This window comes from Pan paniscus, chromosome 3, assembly GCF_029289425.2.
Source record: "Pan paniscus chromosome 3, NHGRI_mPanPan1-v2.0_pri, whole genome shotgun sequence".
NCBI classification, from domain to species: Eukaryota; Metazoa; Chordata; class Mammalia; order Primates; family Hominidae; genus Pan; species Pan paniscus.
In genome coordinates this window covers 117,326,017-117,346,081 of record NC_073252.2, presented here as the reverse complement: position 1 = coordinate 117,346,081, position 20,065 = coordinate 117,326,017, and the positions used below count along the sequence as shown (strand labels likewise).

Sequence of the window (20,065 nt, the reverse complement as noted above, 5' to 3'; positions counted from 1 at the left end):
TTTGTAATCCCAGCACTTTGGGAGGCCAGAGCAGGAGGATTGCTTGAGTGCAGGAGTTTGGGACCAGCCTGGGCATAGTGAGACCTCATCTCTACAAAAAAAATTTTAAAATTTAACCAGGCATGGTAGTACATGCCTTCCAAGTAGTCCCAGCTGCTTGGAAGCTGAGGTTGGAGAATAGCCTCAGCCTGGAAGATCAAGCCTGCAGTGAGCTGTGATTGTGCCACTGTACTCCAGCCTGGGCAACAGAGCAAGACCCTGTCTCAAAAAGAAAAAAAAAAAAAAAGACTGAAAGGAATCATCATCTCACTGTAAATTTATGTTGATATGATGATGGACTAAAATGTTAATATAGTTTGATTAGTGATCATTTAATAAGCAGCTGATTTTTTGTCTTCTTATATTTTCCAGTGAGCAGGAGCTTTCTCTTTATTTTCTTGCTTAGTACATTGCTTCATACAGTTCCAGGTACAGATAGCATATCAATGTATACTTTTTGTACTGCATATTTATCAGAAACTTTGCATAATACTTTCTATATCTGTTTGAAACTCATCTTTCTTAAAACACAGATTTAAAGTTTATGTCTTTACTTTGTAAAACTATTTATTAGAGAAAAAAAAATTTAAATGTCATTTCTGAGACTCCTTCTCTTTTACCCACATTAAGTGCCCCTTCAGTGCTCCTAGCAATCCATGGCCACTGTATCATGAAACTGATCCCACCATCCTACTACGCTATAAGTCTATGTTTATGTATCACTCATTCTTGATTCTGAGCTCGTTCAGAGTACTCACTTCCCCAGTTTTTTATTACTTTTTGGTACATAATAGGCACTTCACTATTTGTTGAGTGGATGAATGAATACCTGAGCATTTAAAATAACCAAATTATACTACTCTATATTAGACCCCAATGACCTTCAAGTGGCTCTTATTATAGTTCCAGTGAACATTCGTAACTACAATCCAGACATTTTTGACCTTAGAGGAATTTTACTAGAAATTTAGTCACTGAGGTTAGAGCATCTAGAAATCTGCCACTCTTTTCAAGAGCTAAAGAGCATGTAAAAATAAGAGAGAGTTGCTCTAAGGGAAATGAAAAGGTATAGGATAATTGCATAATTCTGCTTTTAAAAACAATTAATATCCCTTTACCATACGGGCAAAAAAAAAAAAAAAGAGAGAGAGAGAAAAATGTTAAGAAGACTAGAAAACTACATAAGACAAGAAGGTATTTCCCCTTCCTTGTTCTGCTATCCTAGAGGAGAATTTTATATCTTTTTCTCAAAGCTAAGATACTATAATGAGCTGAGAAAACAAAGTGAACCATCCACATAGAACTAAATACATATTTCTGAAGTATAGCCAGTTAGAGGATAATAGCTTATTCCACTGATACTAAATAGCAGAAGAAAGGAAAGAGTAGAATTAATAAGTAATAAAAAGGAGAGAAGAGTAAGTTGAAGGTCTTTATAGGACTAAGGTAACTCAAAATGAAGGTGGAACTAAAAGGTAAGTAACTTCCAAATGCCTTCTGATCTATTTGAAATAAGCCTCAGCATGTTAATTCCTGTTTTGATTTTTCAGTACCCTCTTTCCCAAAAATAAGTCTGTTGAAGGTAAAATAATTTTCAAGGGCAGAAATTTCAAAAGAAGTTGGACTGCATCCCTACATTAAGAATTATTTTTGCCCTAATGATCCTCCTGCATTCTTTCCATGATTGGCCACTAGGTCCTGTTTCATTTTTAGTAAAAGAGCATTTAGCCGTTTTGGAATATTATATTTAAAACCCATATAAAATGTTCATATTCTTATATACTTTATTGGAACTGTAATCAAAATTTGTTGTTTATATTTAAAAACTATGGAAAATATATACTTAAAATGTGATTGCTAAAATAATTTCATTCAAAATGCAGGGTGAAATCACAGGATCAAACATAGTTTGGGCCCTAATAAATTAAAAACATTCGAATTCTTATTAGGATGAAAGAATGTGGTAAATGATGTAAAGCTTGCTCAAATGCTGATGAGGGGTTTTGCTTTTGTTTTGTAGACTAGTGTTATTTTAAAGCACATGCAGGATATCTTCTATAAATATGTTTTGGTGAATTTTTACAAGTAATTTCAGTCAATAAAAAAATTGTCACTTTTCTCTCCTTATACCAGGTTGTTGGTGTAGCCCAGGCCATCAACAAGAAATCAGGAAACGGTGGGACATTTACTGAAAAAGATGAAAAGGTACCAAAACTTGTGTCAGACATGAGCCAATTTAGGAAGATGCTTTCTCTTTATAGTATATACACCTCTAGGTTTAGCTGTTGCTGAAATTGTTGGTCACACAAAAAAATTAGAGTTAAAAATGATCTGAAATGTTCAAGTGTATCTTAGGCTAAATAAAGCGATGATTTCACATCTGAGTACTTGTGTTATTCAGTCAGCAGAAACCCCCAAATTCCCTCCTTGCTGTGCTGCCAAGCCTGCACTGGGCATGTTGGGGCCACACAGAGGGTGACTTATGGTATTTTAACTATATCATTTACCTTTCATCACTGCTATAGAGATCCAACCTTGAGTAAAACCCCATAAAAACACTGCTCCAAGTTCAGCACTTTTGGTTGGCTAAAAATTGGAATTGCCTCCTGGTGTAGCGAATTTCTGAATGTTTTATAAGCCTTGCACACAGACAGTGGGGCGCCAAGGTATGAATTCAGGCTGGATGATGTAAATTTAGCTTCAGAGAGAGCAACAGTGAGCATTATTTTATTATACTTCTCGTTCAACTCTGAAGGAATACCTTCCACAGGCCTCACTGACATGCTTTCCATTTAAGGACAAAAGCCCGTAAACCTGTCGATAAATTCATTCTATGAGTAGGTTTCATTATTTCTCCTATTGAATAAGTAATTATGTGTATATCATAGCCTACTGAATTATTCCTATTCCAAGCCCATTGCTGTTTATGTTGTTCCCCTGAAAATTACTAGGAGCTTTTGAATTTGGAAGACGTTCAAACAAGACAGTTATTTTTATCTCTATGCTATAGGCTAGGTTGGCACCTGTGTTGCTCCCCTTGTTATAATTGCTTCAGAACATAGCAAATACTTTTTAAATCGAGTAGTAGACCTCTAGGCTCCTGTTCTGTTCATGGCACTTGAGAATATTTGGTGTGAAAACATGGTTCCTGGATTGGCTTTGAATTCCATTATTATGTCTATAATCCATTAATATAACTCCCTCTTGAATTGATTTGAATTTTTAAGGCTCTATCACATTGTGGATAAGATATGCTGTCTAAATATTTATTTCAATCAATAATTAATATTATTAATTATTAATTATAATAATATTAATTAATAATAATTAATAGTCAATCAATAATTAATATAATTAGAAACACATTACCCTAGTATAGTTTAATGAGGATAGATCCATGTTAAAAATGACATATTTAATGTTTGCAACTTTATATAATATTTAACTTTATGCTTTTATTGTGAATATTCTTTTAACAAGTATGTAAGCTGTTGTTTGCTGCAGTAATGAGTTACAAGCTATTTATATAATAATTTCAGCATTGATCCAAGTCTTAATATCATGGAGAGGCTAAACCAAATTTTGCATGGAATAAATTGTAACTTCAAGTGGTATAAAGAGATAAAGTCTTTATCTTAGTTCCTCTCCTTTTTCTCCTTATTGATTTATACCTAATTTATACCTTAGGAGACTATTCCAACACCTTTAGCTAAGACTTAGTTTATATCATCCTAATTTTATGTAGAACAAACATCTATTCTTTTGGCTTTCTAACTGTAAATATTTGAGGATCTGTATTTCAGGCAATATAACTAGACTGTTTTATGTACCGTTTTTATTTGTCTATTATCTGTTTTTTAGGACTTTGCTGCTTATTTGGCATTTTGTGGTATTGTTCTTCATAATGCTCAGCTCTATGAGACTTCACTGCTGGAGAACAAGAGAAATCAGGTCAGTCTGATTACTAAAGAAAGTGCATAGAAATACTTTTTTAAAATTGTTACATTTTTATCCAAGTAATGTATGCAGATGATTAAAAATTTAGATAGTACAGATTCAGTTTCTCAATACTTTATTTTTTCTAGTAGTCACTTGTATTTCCTATTTTCCATGCTTAGTTGTTTATCTTGTTAGACAATGTTCATTAACTTGGGAGATGAGAATTTATTTGACTTACACCACACGTTACTTGCCATTACTCTTATCCTACTGGAATCATTCTGTCACTGTTTTAAGTCACTGTATGGGTTGCACTTGTGTTGTTAAATAATGGTTTTAGTTCTTGCTCTGTCAACTGTTGTAGATATTACTCTTGATTTCATACTTTGTAAGACGGGTGTCTTAGCATCCCCTGTTCTCTTTATCTCTTTTTCCCAACTACCGCTCCTTAGCCCTGCTTTTCCCATCTGGACTTTTTCTTTTACAATTGCCCACATTGGTAATATATACTGTTCTACAACCATGATGAACTTTTCCTGGGCTTTGTCTAGGTTAATTCTAAAGTTGCAATTCTAAAGAAACTATTTATAAGCACTATAATTATGTAAATGTTGTTCATACTACCTTTGTTATAGAACTTTTCATTTTTCCTGATGTTTCTGAATTTTTTTCCTTGAACTCTTTGCTCTAGTATAGCCTCATGTTCTTGTTTCCTCCTCTCCCCAAACTCCATTATATTAGGCATCCTGTTGAGTTCCCCTTCTGCTTCTGTTTGCAGAGGTCCAAACTGAGGTTCTCCAACCTTTCTTCTTCCAAGCTAAACTATTTAGCCCTATGCCTGCTACACTAGTGTCATCATAGAACTTTTCTTCATTGCTTTCTTAGATTCCACTATCTTTTGGATCCCCTACTTCTTTCTCACTTCCTTATTTTGTTGCAGCACATTCTCAATTAACTACTTAAGAAAGGGTATTGGTAAAGTAAACTTTCTGAGTCCTTGCATGTATGAAAATATGTATTGTAGCATCCTGCCACTTTGGCTGGGTATAAAATTCTAAATTGAAAAATCAGTTTCTCAGAATTTAGAAGTAGTGCTTTGTCTTCTAACTAGCATCCATGTTGTCCTTATTCTTAGCTCTTTTGTAGCTATATTTATTATCTACGATATAAATATATAACATGGCATATAATACATATTTTGTATTTTTATATTATTATTTATATCTATTTTGTCTATGTGTCTATAAGCTTTTCAGATTATTTATATTTGCTTTTGTAACTTAATTTCACAGTATTTTTTTCATTCATCATGCTGGTATCTGTATGTTGGTTCATCTCTTTGGAGGTTTAAGCAAACTGTTTACTTCTGTGTAATTCTTTTTTCATTATTTCTTTGATAATTCATCTTCTCTACCCTCTATTTTCTCTGTTTAGAATCTGTGTTAATAAGATATGGGACCTTCCATTGACTTTAACTGCAGTGTTCTCCCTGTTCTATTCTTGCCATCCTTTCATCCAGTCCCCATTTTTACAAACAGATGGGATCACACCACTTCCTTCCTGCAGTGCATCACAGTCTAAACTGCTTCAAAAGACATACAGTGCTTTTCAGGTTCTTCTTCTGCTTAATGCTGCAACCTCATCTCCCAGTTCTTCTCTTTATAGTCTGTGCTCTTATAAAATCTAATCAAAACTTTCAGTATACTACTTTCTCTGAATTCTATTATTTTTGCCTGAAATATTTCTCTTCCCTATTTCACCTGAATGATTCCTGCTCATCTTTCAGACCTTAGCTAGGATAGTGTCACCTCCACTAAGTTTTTGGTAATACTTATGAGGTTCAGAAGAAAGAGAAATCTACCAGAAAAAAACACAAAGGAAATTCTTAAAACTTTGTTTACTTTGACGGGTAATATTTACTGTGCTCTGTAAAAATATTGATAATGTTGACAAATGTTGATCTGAAAAGTTTGGAACAACATTAACAGTGTGTTTTATGTACCAGATAGTGTTCAAAATACTTTATAAATATTATCTTAATCCTCCTAACAGCCCTATGATTTTAATGTCATTAATATCCCCATGTTGAAGAAATTTGCCCTCAGTCTCAAAGCTAGCAGGAAAGGAAGTCAGGATTAAAAACTGATTACTCTGGCTTCAGAGGCTGTGATCTTAACAACTATATTAACTATATTAACAGTCAATAAAGGATTTTGTTAATAAGTGGAGACGTATTTATATTTAAATGCAGACTTGATCATAACCTGCTAGGTTATATAAACAATTTATAACCCATATAAATAATTGTGCTTTAATAATTACAAACAATTGCTAAATAATGAGCTCCTAATTTTTTTGTCTAGGTGCTGCTTGACCTTGCTAGTTTAATTTTTGAAGAACAACAATCATTAGAAGTAATTTTGAAGAAAATAGCTGCCACTATTATCTCTTTCATGCAAGTGCAGAAATGCACCATTTTCATAGTGGATGAAGATTGCTCCGTGAGTACAGAGTATGACTTTTTTATTTTTAGAAAGACAGAAACTTATATTTCTGTAAGCACTACTTTTAAACCTCATTTTGGTCTTAGAACCCTCTCTCAAACCCAAATGTGTATGAATATGTATATAAAACTAATCAGGGTATGAGCTGTTCTGGTTGAAGACAGGTAGGGGTGGAGGGTGGAGGGTGTCTTCATCAGCCTTTTTTTACCTCTGTTCATGTCCCCATCCCAACCTCCTGAAAATAGTTATCGTGGGAATGTCTGTGTGCTGCTTCTACCAATGGCTACACTGTCTTCATGGAGAAATATATTGTCATTACAGTGTGCTGACTTTTCATGGTCAGGAATACTGGTGACCTAGTTGCTATGAACAGGCAGACCAGACTCCTCATTCTGGATGGGTTGGGTATAAAAATTTCTTCTTACTAGAAATTGTATAGAAACCAAAAGGCATAGCCCAGTAGGAGTATTACTAATGGTCCCCATAAGTCCCATATTTTTACCAACAGTGGAAAACCACTAAACTGTTCTAACTGGTAGATTTCAGTCCATTGATTTTGTAATGTGAAGAAACATTTTCAGGTGTCTGGGGTAAGATAGACTGTTGTCACAGAGTGCTAGTTACAGCCAGGCCAGCTGTCTTGCGTTTGCCAGTAGAATCAGGGCCCCTGGCCTAAGGCAGTTTTTCTTTATGCACTTTCTCTCCCTTCTCAACCTATGAACCACTGTTTCTGGAATATTTCTTTTTGCTGTAGTTGTTTGTTTTCTTTTTCCTTTAGTCCCTAAGAATAGGTTGTTCATTTGTGGATTAATAGGAAAGAGAGCGTGCACTATCACTTGTATAGGTCAATTATAATCTACATATGATAACTGAAGTTATGTTTTGGGGCAAAGTAGAATAATAAAAGGTATTCAGTACTTAATTTATATTAAGAAATTTTAGTTGATTTAGATATAAGGACTATACTGTATGACCCAACATCTCAACCATTTGGGATGTGTATATGTGTCAGATGAATGCATTGTTTAATACAAAATTCTGATTAATATCAAATGAGAACTCAGTAGGCTAAAAGGTAATCAGTATTTTCATAGATACTATTTCATATTTTTCAATCAGTTATAAAATCCTTAATATAGAGGTGATTTTAATATAGTAGCCATGCCATCATTTTAAACTTCAGGTCAGAATTCCTTAATGTAGTATGTCACTTAATCTGTAATTTTTGCTCTACGACCCACTTTTTGCATTTAATTTTTGAAAGTTATATGTGAAGCACTCCTTTTTTTACACAACTTAAATATCACTTTAATTCGCACTCAATGGATACTTCTACCAGTTAACACCTGTTATGGTAGTACACTGATTTGGATCAGTGCTACTTGGAAGTATAGCGCAACAATATGCTTATTAAGATATTTTGCTTACTTTTTGACTACTTAAGTTGTAGGATTTAGAAAAGGAATTAGGTGACTTTATATTCATTTGTATTACATTTATTTGTTGTTTAAAAGTACATCAACAACATGAGCAAAGGTGAAAATGTAAGAAGGAAAGAAATGTACAGATTTCTTCCATCTCCAAATTAAACTATCATTTTTTTTCCTGTTTTCTTCCAATTCTGTATAAATAGAGCATGGGCATAATGTGCTGTTCTGCTTTTTAATGTGATTTTAAAAAGTTTTTTTTCTTTCTTATTTTCGAGACAGAGTATTGCTGTATCATTCAGGCTGGAGTGCAGTGGCACGATCTCACCATCGCAGCTCACTGCAACCTTGGTCTCCCAGGTTCAAGAAATTCTTGTGCCTCAGCCTTCCCAGTAGTTGGGATGACAGAGGCATGCCCACAACATCCAGCTAATTTTTGTATTTTTAGTAGAGTAGGGGTTTTGCCATGTTGGCCAGTCTGGTCTCAAATTCCTGGCCTCAAGTGATCCGCCCACCTTGGCCTCCCAAAGTGTTGGGATTATAGGCATGAACCACCACACCTTTAATGTAATTTCAAAAGTATTTCTCTATGTTGTTAAAATTTTCACAGTTATTTTAATAATCACATAAAGTATTACTGAATGAAACATCTTTTTAAGAAGGAATTCTTTACCTGGGATTTAACAACAATCAATGTACTTAAGCGTTAAAAGCCAAAACTTGAGAATTTTCAATAAGTGTAAAAAATTTTGAAACTAATAAATCCATCAGCACCTAGAAAAAAACAAATAGTCCTCATATAATCATTCTTCCAAGAGAAAATCAGAAATTATATGAACGAAACTTTTATTTTAATTAAATGGGAAGCAGTTTTGAGGATGTCATAAAATGAGTACTTGGGTCTATTTTGTCCAAGAATAAGTAAAAATATATTACAAGTATTGGGGTCTTTTGTCAATTCCATAGCATGTATGTCTGTATCTACATAGTTTTCATTACCTTGTCAAACTTATTTCTCAGTCTGTGTTGTCTGTTTTTAGGATTCTTTTTCTAGTGTGTTTCACATGGAGTGTGAGGAATTAGAAAAATCATCTGATACATTAACAAGGTAAAAGCACGTATTCTCTACTTGTCTTTATCACATGATATAATATTGGCTAAATAGTTATTTCATGACCAGTTTGATTTAAGAAATATAAGCTACAGATTATTTTATTGTCTCTTGTCTTTTCTCACATTTACGGTCCTAAGTCGTCCTCCATCAAGATGGAGAGACTATTGACCACAGTGACTTAAAGTTGTTACTTTGTTAAGTATTTATATTTAAATCAAAACTCATTACTAGACTATTATTTTGACAATGTGGTACAAGGAAGGGCCTTTTCTCCTATTAAAGGATTTTAGGAATTAGCAAAGGGTGGGGTGTAACTTGGAGGCGATGGGGAATTCATTTGACTCAGAAGGTAGACCTGACTTTAAGCCTTGACTGCTGACTTGGGCATGAAGTGAGTAGTCAAGGGAGATAAACCATGGATTGTCTAACCAGAGAGTTTTCTGATGTCCTGGAATTTGGGGTTCACATGGTCATAATTGAATTGCTGACCTTTATTTCCTTCTTGGCTTTGCTGATCATGCATTGAAGATTATATCCCGTCTCCACACCTATTCTATCCTAAGCTCCTGTGCCATTGCATTTTCTAGCAGATTTGACATTGTTTTAGTTAGTATTGAATCCTTTTGAAATGTCTGAAAATGTGCACATTAATATATATTATTTTAATTTTATGATGCTGTAATATCTTTTTTCCGTTTTGAAAAGAAGATTTTAGAAAGTTTCTAGGTAGGACACATGTAAATATTTGAATATTTTACTTTTTGGCTTGCATAAATAATGAGTTCCTATACATAAATAGAAATATAGACATCTCTGTTTATATATTTACCTTTATCTCCATGGGACAATAGGAACATCAGTATGATAATCATATTAAAAGTCCAAAATGATGAATTATCTACATTATCTTTTAATATTTGTGCAGCAGCATATCCCTGTGTATTATATTTTAGATATTGGCTTTTGATTTTTTTCTTATAAATTCAGCCAGGCCCTCTAATTTCTTTTAGCAGTAGCTGGACAAATCCAGTGAATTGGTGTGATAGTGACCTCTACTGGTAAATATGCATTTAAAAAAACACAAAAATGTCTTGCTATATATATATTTGTTTCTAAATACCACATTCCCTCTCTGTAGGCAAAATGGAAAGGATCTTTCCACTTATTGATTTAATGATTCCAAGACAGTCTTAGTATAAAGATATTTTTTATAAAGGATAAATAGGTCAGTGTGATTACCTTAAAAGAGACTAATTTACATGGATCATTTTAACTGATTTATTAATTGACTTTACAATAATGAAAATCATTTCAACAGTAATAGCTTATGTTAACTAAACATTTAAAGTTAGCTTTTATTATAGTGATACAGTAAAAGGCCTCTGAGATTTTTTTTATTTTAATAAAAATTAGGTAACAGGCCTAAATTTGCAGTAACTGAATTTAAAATGGTGTTTAGTAATGTTAACATTTTGAAAAAGGGCAAAACTAATATTGATACTTATTTTTCACCAGCAAATTCTTTATTTTGTTCCTAAAACTGATTATTGGTAGGATTTAGGACTCCAATTCTCATTATTAAAAACTTTGCCAATCCAAACTTTGCCATCTCTCAATTTGATGAAGTACTAGGCAATTTGATGTTAGCAGTAAGCAAATCATTCTTTTCAGGAAGTTATTTATCAATTAAAAAGTATAGCTCATTCGAGATTTTTCCAACCAATCCACTAATGACCTCATAAATTAATATACTGAAGATGGTTTTGAAATGTTAAATGTAAAACAACATATTCAGGGTGAACATTACACATAATTATTAGAAGCATATCATAAAAGGGATAAAGCATAGTAAGCTCTTGGGAGTTGAGTTGCCCAGGAATTTCCAAAGGGAGGCTCATTTCCACATGGTGGGAAGTTTTAGAGTTTTTGTGCTTCAATTCAAGGGCCACCCAATTAGAAGGAAAAAAATGAGTATAATGTTGTGCAGTTTATGTTAGCTCTTTAAGAAGTAGATATTTTAGTGCTATAATTCCATACTAATTAACTTTATGTTCATTCACAAATGCACATTTGTGTCATAAAATGACAAATACATAGAATTAATCCTTTTAGGTCACTTTCTTGGAATATACATATTAGTTTATACTTGTTATTGATTATCATATTAGAAAATATAAGTGTAATTAAATAAGTAAAGACTACTACTTTAAAAAATTGTGGATACAGTGTAGAAGAATGTAGAAGTCAGACTGATTGTATTTAAATGTAAGTATTTAAGTTGCACCACATACTGGGCTTACTAGCTGTGAGACTTCATGTAAATTATTTAATCTCTCAAAGCCTCAGTTTCTTCATCTGTAGTGGTAGTAGGATTGTACTAAGAATCAAATAAGATAATGTATATAAAATGCTTCAGAAAATTTCTGGCGTTCAGTAAGTGTTAGCTATTATTTCCGTGTCTCTTTGATTTTTTTTTTATTTGTCTTTGGTTTACATTACCTGCAGTGACTCCCATTTAATTCTAAAGCACAGAAGTTTATCTTTTCAAGCTCCACGTACCTAATTCTCTCATCCCAACAATGCGCTCATATACAGTTCATTGAAACACATTGTACAAAAAGCCTTAGATGTGTGAGTTAGTCCAGGTCTTCCAAGAAACAGATGCCAAGATTAGATTAAATGTGCAGAAATTTATTAGAGAAAACACCCTGTGAGAACCAGAGGGAAGGAGCCAGGAAAGCCATCAGACCAACACGAAAGTCTGACCCAGAGTTAAGGAGAGGAAGAAGGAAGGAAAGTTGTACAGAAGTATCCTAGACAGCTGAACAGTTCTAAGGAAGGTTTGGCAAGGCTGCTGGGAAGTCCTCTAGCTGAAATTTACTGTGAGTAGAATACTGGGCCTCCCAGGATTAGGCCTACTTTAGTGTCCCTAGTGTGCTCAGTCTTTTTCTCTGGGATCAGCCCTGGTAGAGGTGACCTCAGTGCAAACTTGTTGATGGCTTCCAGAGCACAGCAACTTGAGACATTGGTCAGCTACTCTTTCTACAATTGGAGCTCTGAGGCACATTCTAAAGGCCACTATAATATTCCCATCAGTAAAAGAATGAGATCCATATTCCTTGTATTACACTTTCAAAATCTTTCACTCTCTGTCCTAGCCTAACATTTTCAGCCTGAAATCATCATTTTATTCTTGACAATCTGTAACTATTTAGTGTTTCCCAGTTACACATAGAACTCTTCCATGTCAGCAATGTGTTTTATACTGTTTCATTTTGTTTTGTTTTTTCCTGCCTGGAATACTCTACCTTTCATTCCTGATGTCTCTCCTTTAAAAATTCTGAACCAACTGTGAATTCATTTCTCTAATGCTACCTCTTCCCTATTCCACTCCATTTAGGTGCTACCTGTCCATCTTCTCCACACGTGTGGTGCTTGCATTGTTACACCGTATCACTTAGGATTAGGCTTAACTGTGGATCATGAAAACCCAAAATAAAAATAGCTTAAACAAGAACACAGTATTATTACTCTCTCCTGTAAAAGCCCAGAGGTAGCCAGCTCAGGCTTGGTGCTGTAGCTGTGCTCCACAAAGGCCTTGGGGACCAAGACACCTTTGGACTTTCTACCTTACATCCCTAGGATATGGCCCTTTCCTTCAGGGTCAAGGATGCAGCTCCAGTCATTATATCCACATTTTAAACAGTAGGATGGGGGACTGGGAAAGAAGGGACAGACAGCATGTATCACCTGTCTCTTAGGAAGGTTACTAGAAGCCATCACAGACATTTACTCTTACATCCTGTTGTCTAGAACTTAGCCAGATGGCAATACTAAGCCACTAGGGTGGCTGAGAAATGTGGTCTTTATTCTGGGTGGCCATATATGTCCAGACAAACAGAAGGGGAGGAGAATTATTGAAGGACAACTGGCAGTCTCTGCACTAGACTCTACCCAAATAGTCCATGTAATTTAAACACATTATTCATTCTGTTTCAGTCTTCTACTAGATTGTAAGCTCCTATGACAGTTACTAACCTATGTAAGTTTGTCGCCCATATACTGCTAAGGGTGCCTCTGATGGAGAAGGTATTCAATCTTTATTTATTGAGTTCAGGAACTAAAAATTTATCAACATTTCTTATAGAGTAAGAAACAAACATAGTATCATGTAACTTTAATAAATCTAATGCTCATTTTTCACTTAAAGTAACCATCAGGAAAACCTAAAAATTTCAAGGAGTTAAATAAGGTATCAGGTATTTGTTGATTTAGAAGTAGTTTTTCTACTTCTCCTTCTCTATATTAACTAGTGTAAGTCTGAATTTATGAACTCTGACAAATTGCTTAACCATTTTGGATTTTTTCCTGGCTCCTACTCTTAAAATAATGATGATGATAATTAAAATAATGATGAAGAATAATAATATTGATATGATAATTATCATTTTAAAAGAGATTTTACAAGGATACTTACTTCTCCAATATACTTCATTCTCCTGGTGGTCACCTTTTCATTTTTCTTCTTTTTTTCACTATAGCTTCTTATTTTCTTCTCTCTAGGCTGTTGCTATTTATAAAATATTTGTAGTTTTAAACATTGTTTTATTAAACTAAACCCTGCATTTATATAACCTTTTCTTGAGTGTCACTCAAATAATATGTATGAAGTAGGACCTCAGGAGTGTATTAGGTCTGATGTGTATGGTAACTGGCATGCCTTCACAGACTCTCAGCCTAGTCTCAAGAAATATTCAATTTAAAGTTCATTTACTATTATGTCACTCTTCTGTCATTTCCTTTTCATTCTTTTTCATGTATACATAATACTAGACAAGTGGTCAGTACTTGGTTTGACCAAATTACACTTAAAGTAAAATGTACAACAAAGGGAAGACTGAAATATTTTGACCAGGAACCAGGCCACAGGGTTCAGGAATCTTCGTGGAATCACTAGCGCTGAAGGACGCCATATGAAACCACTGTCCCAAGAAGCAGCTGGGTCAGGTTGGGTGGGAAGGACAGAAGATAGCAAAACATTGGAACTTTGGAAACTTAGAACAAGTGGACATTTTTCCTGAGATGTATGCTGTTGTCACTCAGTATCCTTGGGAAATTAGTTCCAGGAACCCCTACGGATACCAAAATCTGCAGACACTAAAGTCCCTTGTATAAAATGATGTAGTATTTGCCTATAACCTATGCACATCCACTCTATATTACTTATAATACCTAATACAATGTAAATGCTATTTAAATAATTGTTATGTTGTACTATTGTTTAAATTTATGTTATTTTTTATTTTTGTTTTTTTTCTTTGGTTTATTTTCAGTACTGCAGTTGGGTGTATCCAAAGACGTGGACTTGTGGGTACAGAGGGCCAACTGTATTTTATTTTGAAATGTCTACTATTGTTAGGTTTTCCTACTTCTTTAGTGATATTACAATTAAAATAAGCATGTTCTTATAGATAGGATAAATTCCCATAACCTGACCCTCTTTGCTGAATTTATCATCACCACAAGGGAACATACGGAGTTTCCTGATGAAAAAACATGTTCCATTCTGTTTTCCATCCCTTGCACTGACACTGTACCCCCTGGCATCAGATTAATCTTTCATGTTCACTCTGTTAAGCAAGAGACTGGAACATAACTGGTAAAAATATTGTAAGTTCATAAAAATTTCTTGAGGAAGATAAATTTTTAATTTTAAAAGTATCTTAAAGCATCTCAAAGCAGAAAAAAGGTGTAGAGAGGAAACTGAACAAAGGGAAAGATGCTAAGGAAGACACGACAAAAAGACAGAAGGAGAAAGAAAATAGACTTAACTAGAGAGAAGAGCTTTAAAAATTTTTTCTAAGCTGTTTGATTTTTCCCTTGGTCTTAAAATGTGTAAAATACTGTTTTATTGGGATGGATAGAGAAACCAAATAATGAGGAAGTGAAACAAGCACTAGACCTTAGGCATTCTATAATCTGATGGGAAAATAAGATATGAGGGGACATATGAGTTTACATTAAATGACACCAAAAATCACCATGCCCATTTGCGATGAGAATAAGGCCATTCACACTTATAAAACTTGTTGGAAATTTGTGGGATTTTGTTTTTTCAAAACATTTAAATTATGGTAACTGACAAAGTTGTAAATCATCAAACACATTTAAAGCTACATTTTCCAAATAAGTATATATGCCTTATAATTTAAGGCTGGTATTTTTCTCCCTTAATCATTTATTTAACTGTTTGCCCATGCTTTTTTTTAACTGCACAGAGGGAACTCATATCTGTTATTTTCACAGGGAACATGATGCAAACAAAATCAATTACATGTATGCTCAGTATGTCAAAAATACTATGGAACCACTTAATATCCCAGATGTCAGTAAGGATAAAAGATTTCCCTGGACAGTAAGTAACCCAATTTTAGACTTGAAGCTAGAAGGCTGTTTTCCCATCACATCTGTACTTACAGTTATTCTTGAACTGAAGGACTGGCTCTAGAATTGACTGTTTAGGAATGATCTGTGCTTTCCCTCATCTGAGGAAGGAGAATAAAATAGATCATAACATCTATTGAGAGCTGTAGTTGGACATTTTTCTTTGTACTTTTTTCACCTTTTTAAATGTCTATTAATAAGTTACCGTACTATTTTTGAAGTAATTTAGCTATTACCTACATAATGTCAATGACATTCCTTAGATAATATTGCTAGAGTTTTTGCCTTATTTGCAAAAATTAGTTTCTGTGTGGCTTGAACTGATGCAATTGGTAATCTGTCATAGTGAGTAGCTCTGGGAAAATGGATGTCTGTTTTTCTTGACCTCAAAGCTACAAATATCTAGTTCTCAGACACTGAAAAATTTGAATTATAGTATTTTCTCTCACCTTTTCAGGAAAGCATTGCACTTTGAGGCAGCTGCCTTGATTTTGTTATTTGGATGATTTTGTTATTTGGGTGTTATTTGGAGACATTGTTAGAACTTTAGCAATATAGCAATAGCAACAGTGGTATTATTAAAGGACAGGTTTGTAACACGGTGCATTTTAGGTGGCGTTTAGATTCTGCCCCTCTCGTTAAATTATTTGGGGCATTTACTACACTAGTATAGTAGATACTGTACTTTTACTTATTTTTTTTAACTTATTTTTATATTTTACTTATTATTAAGCTGCTTGGAAAGTTTAAAGTGAAAAAAATTCTGATATTTTTAACAAAGTAGACATTGCTTTATATTGCATTTATGTGAACTTCATTATAATTTATACATTTTCTGCTTTCCAATGTTCTCTAATATAAAAGTTGAATATATAGTGCTTTCAAATGTGTCATATAGTTTATATGGCATCTAATGGACAAATCAATCTCTTTACCATTTTAGCTGTTTTGTTCTTTTTATTTTTGTTTAGACTGAAAATACAGGAAATGTAAACCAGCAGTGCATTAGAAGTTTGCTTTGTACACCTATAAAAAATGGAAAGAAGAATAAAGTTATAGGTAAAATCTTTCCTTTAACCTATACTCTAAACTTATTTTTAAAAATGTATTCCCAGCTATACTTCTTTCTTTCAAATGTAAAGAATAAAATGTTTTAAAAAAGATAAAATTTGGAATGATAGAATAATTAAAATAATTGATAAATACCAACAGACATTTGTTAAATATCTTATAAACTATGGTGCACTTTTATAATTATTATCCTATTTCAGCAGAATTTTTTGTTTAAGAATGATTGATGATGTATTGAAATTTGGTAGACTGTATAAGAGATATTAAGTAGATAATGTTTATTGTTTTAGAGTCTTATTTCCTGGATGTTGACTTTTTTTAAGAATGTAGTTTAGGTTATAGGTTATATTTATTTATTCATTTAATATTTATTGAGCACTCCACTGTTCTTGGCAGTTGGGATAAATCAATGAACAAAGCAGAAATTCCTGCCCTCAGGAGCTTATGTTCTTAACATGATTATAGAAAAACCTCTACTTCAGGAATGATGGAAGAATGCATTCTTAGAAAAATTGAATGATGTTTCCTTTTATTGACATATTTGTTTCCTGGTATTGCAGTTATGTAAAGGTTAAGTAGGATTTTATATGCCAGTCATCCATGGTTGATGTAGTGAAAAAGGTCTGGACTGTTAACATTCTCCTAGGAACCTGGAAATAAAGAAAATATGATAACTTTTTAAAGGTTAAATTTAGAATTAAAACCCTAATGGAGCAACATTTAGATATATAAATATAACTTTAAAAGTCTGAATACTTTTCCAATTGCAAGATTTGACTATAATTTTATTGAATGAGAGTTTTAGTCAGAAAGAAGGGGCAGAAGGTATCAGTAATGAAAATAGAAAAAGAAAAGACAGATATTAAAAGTGACTGTCCAAGTTCTGTGCAAGAGTAAAGTAACATTTGTCCCTAACACAGAGATGGATGTAGAGAGTTGTATCAGTGTGCATCGAGTATTCTGACCATATGGTGAGCCTTCACTAGGTGCAATGGATGCATCAGATTATAGCCAGTAATATCTTTCCAATTCCCAGTCCCTCTGCCTAGAATGCATCCTTATTGTGAAAGGAATACATCAGCTTAGCACAATTCAACATTCTCTGACTCTGATTTCCCTTGTTCTGATTCCAGTCCCACCAATCCAACTTGTACTGATTACTTTCTTTTCCAGTGTAGGTTAGCTCATGGGAAGAGAATGCATTATTCATGTCCTCTCAAATATACTGGTTGCCCTGACAGTTGTTTCTTATTGTATGAACTGGACTTGAGGCAATGGGCTGGAGCTGCAGGTGCTTATACTTCTGTTTCTGGGACAGATCTGTTTCTTTTTGAACATTGATACTATTTTGGTTTTATAAATCAGTCTTGTCAACTTAGTTACTGTGACTCCACCCCAGCAGTCTTCAGTATGCTAATCTAGTGCCTAAGCTAAAAGGTTGAGGGTCAGCTCCTGACCCTGGTGAATTGTGCATTAAAGCCGCTTAGAAACCAGCGTGCCAACCCCCTGCTGGGCTGTTGAGTCAACTCTTCTACAGTTCTCAGAGAAAAAAGTGGAGGCTAATGAATCTGTGAGATCTTTTTTAAAGATTGTCACTGATCAGATCTCTAACATAAGCAATAAAAGAAAACTGCCAAGGGTGCCTTACAATATGATACCAAGTAAATGTTATAAAATTTTATTTCTTGGGGAGGTCAAGGGGAAAACTATATTATAAATGTTATGCTGTTTAAAATGCTTTTTTATAAGTATAAAGATTTACTACAAGCTGTCTTTGGCCTTTGAAAATGTGAAATTAAATTCCAGAAGGAATGCATTATTTACTAGTAAGTTATCATAGGAAGGAAGGCAGAGTGGCAGCTTGCCCCATCAAGTCACATCTTCACTTTTCCCCAGCAACATTTCTTTGGAATAATAACTGGGAATGGGGAGTGGCTGGAGGAAGTTACGCATCAGGCCCCTTTGTCACTTTATGTGAAGGTAAATGAGAGCGAGTTAGACGACATGGAAAGAGTGCTGGACTGGGGGTCGGACTCACAGCATTGTGTTAGCGCCACTCATCTTCAGCCACACTTATGGGCACATTACTCACCTCTGTGGAGTTGAACTTAATAACTTTTCAGATCTGTTCAAAATTCACATTCTGTGATCCTGTCACTGTGTCAGACAAGTAAGAAAAAAATAAAAAATGAAACAATCAGACTTTTCTTGGCATACATTTTGTATCACCCTACTTGATGACAGAGCCAAAAGTAGGCAAATGTAGATTTTGGAGAGAAAAATTCTTTGTAAATAAAAAGAAAGGAAAAGAAATGATTTCTTTAGTCGGGTTTTGTGTGGGGTGAAGGGAGGTTCTCAAGTAGATCCCAAATATAAGGGGGAAAATTTCCAGCGTTCCTGCTGCTTTACAAGGGTGACAAAACTAAGAATTTGATTTCTGGACTATACTTATGTACCTACAGTTGTAGCATGGAAAATGTCATGGTTGTGGATAATTTGTCTTACATGTCATAGACCAGATTCCACTACTATGTAATTCTAATAGAGAATCCCTATAGAGTTACATGCAGAAAGACAGACGGACACATGTGTTGTTTGTAATCTTCCTTCTTCTCATTTTTTCCATTACTGACATTTAGATGGAATTATAGACATTAGACCAGTATGGGGCCTGCTGTCCCATCACATTTATTCCCTGAGGTATTGTTTCGTATCAAATGTTTTCTTAGTGCTCTGGCTAATACACAGTGTTTCCACTACTTTGCTTCCAGTACTTTTAAGGAAATTTATTTCTCATTGAACGTTCATTTATTTTAACTAATTATTTTCCCTGCTTATTATGCTAAATGCCATTTTCCAATATTATATTTACCAGACATTTTTATGCCTATTTTTTCCATATCAATTTCAGGATAAATTTTGCAGAAACTAGTCCTATTCCCATTGAAAATTTATTTTAAAAAAAGATACTTAGAACATCTCCACTTTAAATAGCTTACTTTTTCATCTCCTTGTTAATAAATAAAACCATAAAAATAAAAATTACAGTGCTGTACCACACATTGTTTGACAGAGAAATATGAGAAAGAAATATGTATTTGTCAACTGGTTACTATCTTAATCCCTTCTCATGTACACTGTAAGAATGTTCTATTTTTTACTTCCACAATGAATTTTCTAAGTCTCTTACACTTTCAAACTTGTTCTGTTAGCCTGTTTGAACTGGCTAAACACCTACATCATTCCGATGCTCCAAATGGCACCTTATTTTAGTTCCTTTCTATCAATAAAATTTGGGAGACCTGCATGCCTACAGAGTTTTTTTTGAGTAGGCCTTAATGAATTTTTGAATCATTGATTGTCACTACCACATCATCTTATCTTACTCTGTTAATTTATTTTGGCTTTATTTAATAAATTACTCAGGGGTGGACCTTTAAATAGGTGAATACATGGAGAGATAAGCTGCTCATCTGTGTGTTGCAGTAGAATTCCAAGGCATAAATAAGTATTCTAATGTTATATCA

The 20,065-nt window shown here is 33.8% G+C and overlaps 1 protein-coding gene across 5 annotated transcripts in view; it reads left to right on the top strand.

Moving 5' to 3' along the window:
* PDE5A (phosphodiesterase 5A) overlaps nucleotides 1–20,065 on the top strand; it is a 134,736-nt gene that overhangs the window by 60,406 nt on the left and 54,265 nt on the right. For all 5 annotated transcript variants that reach the window (XM_008969489.5, XM_003816428.6, XM_003816429.6 and 2 more), the window contains exons 4-9: nucleotides 2,173–2,244; nucleotides 3,901–3,990; nucleotides 6,342–6,479; nucleotides 8,950–9,017; nucleotides 15,330–15,438; nucleotides 16,439–16,526. In XM_008969489.5, coding sequence (XP_008967737.3) covers nucleotides 2,173–2,244; nucleotides 3,901–3,990; nucleotides 6,342–6,479; nucleotides 8,950–9,017; nucleotides 15,330–15,438; nucleotides 16,439–16,526 — 565 coding nt within the window. The remainder of the gene's footprint in view (nucleotides 1–2,172; nucleotides 2,245–3,900; nucleotides 3,991–6,341; nucleotides 6,480–8,949; nucleotides 9,018–15,329; nucleotides 15,439–16,438; nucleotides 16,527–20,065) is intronic.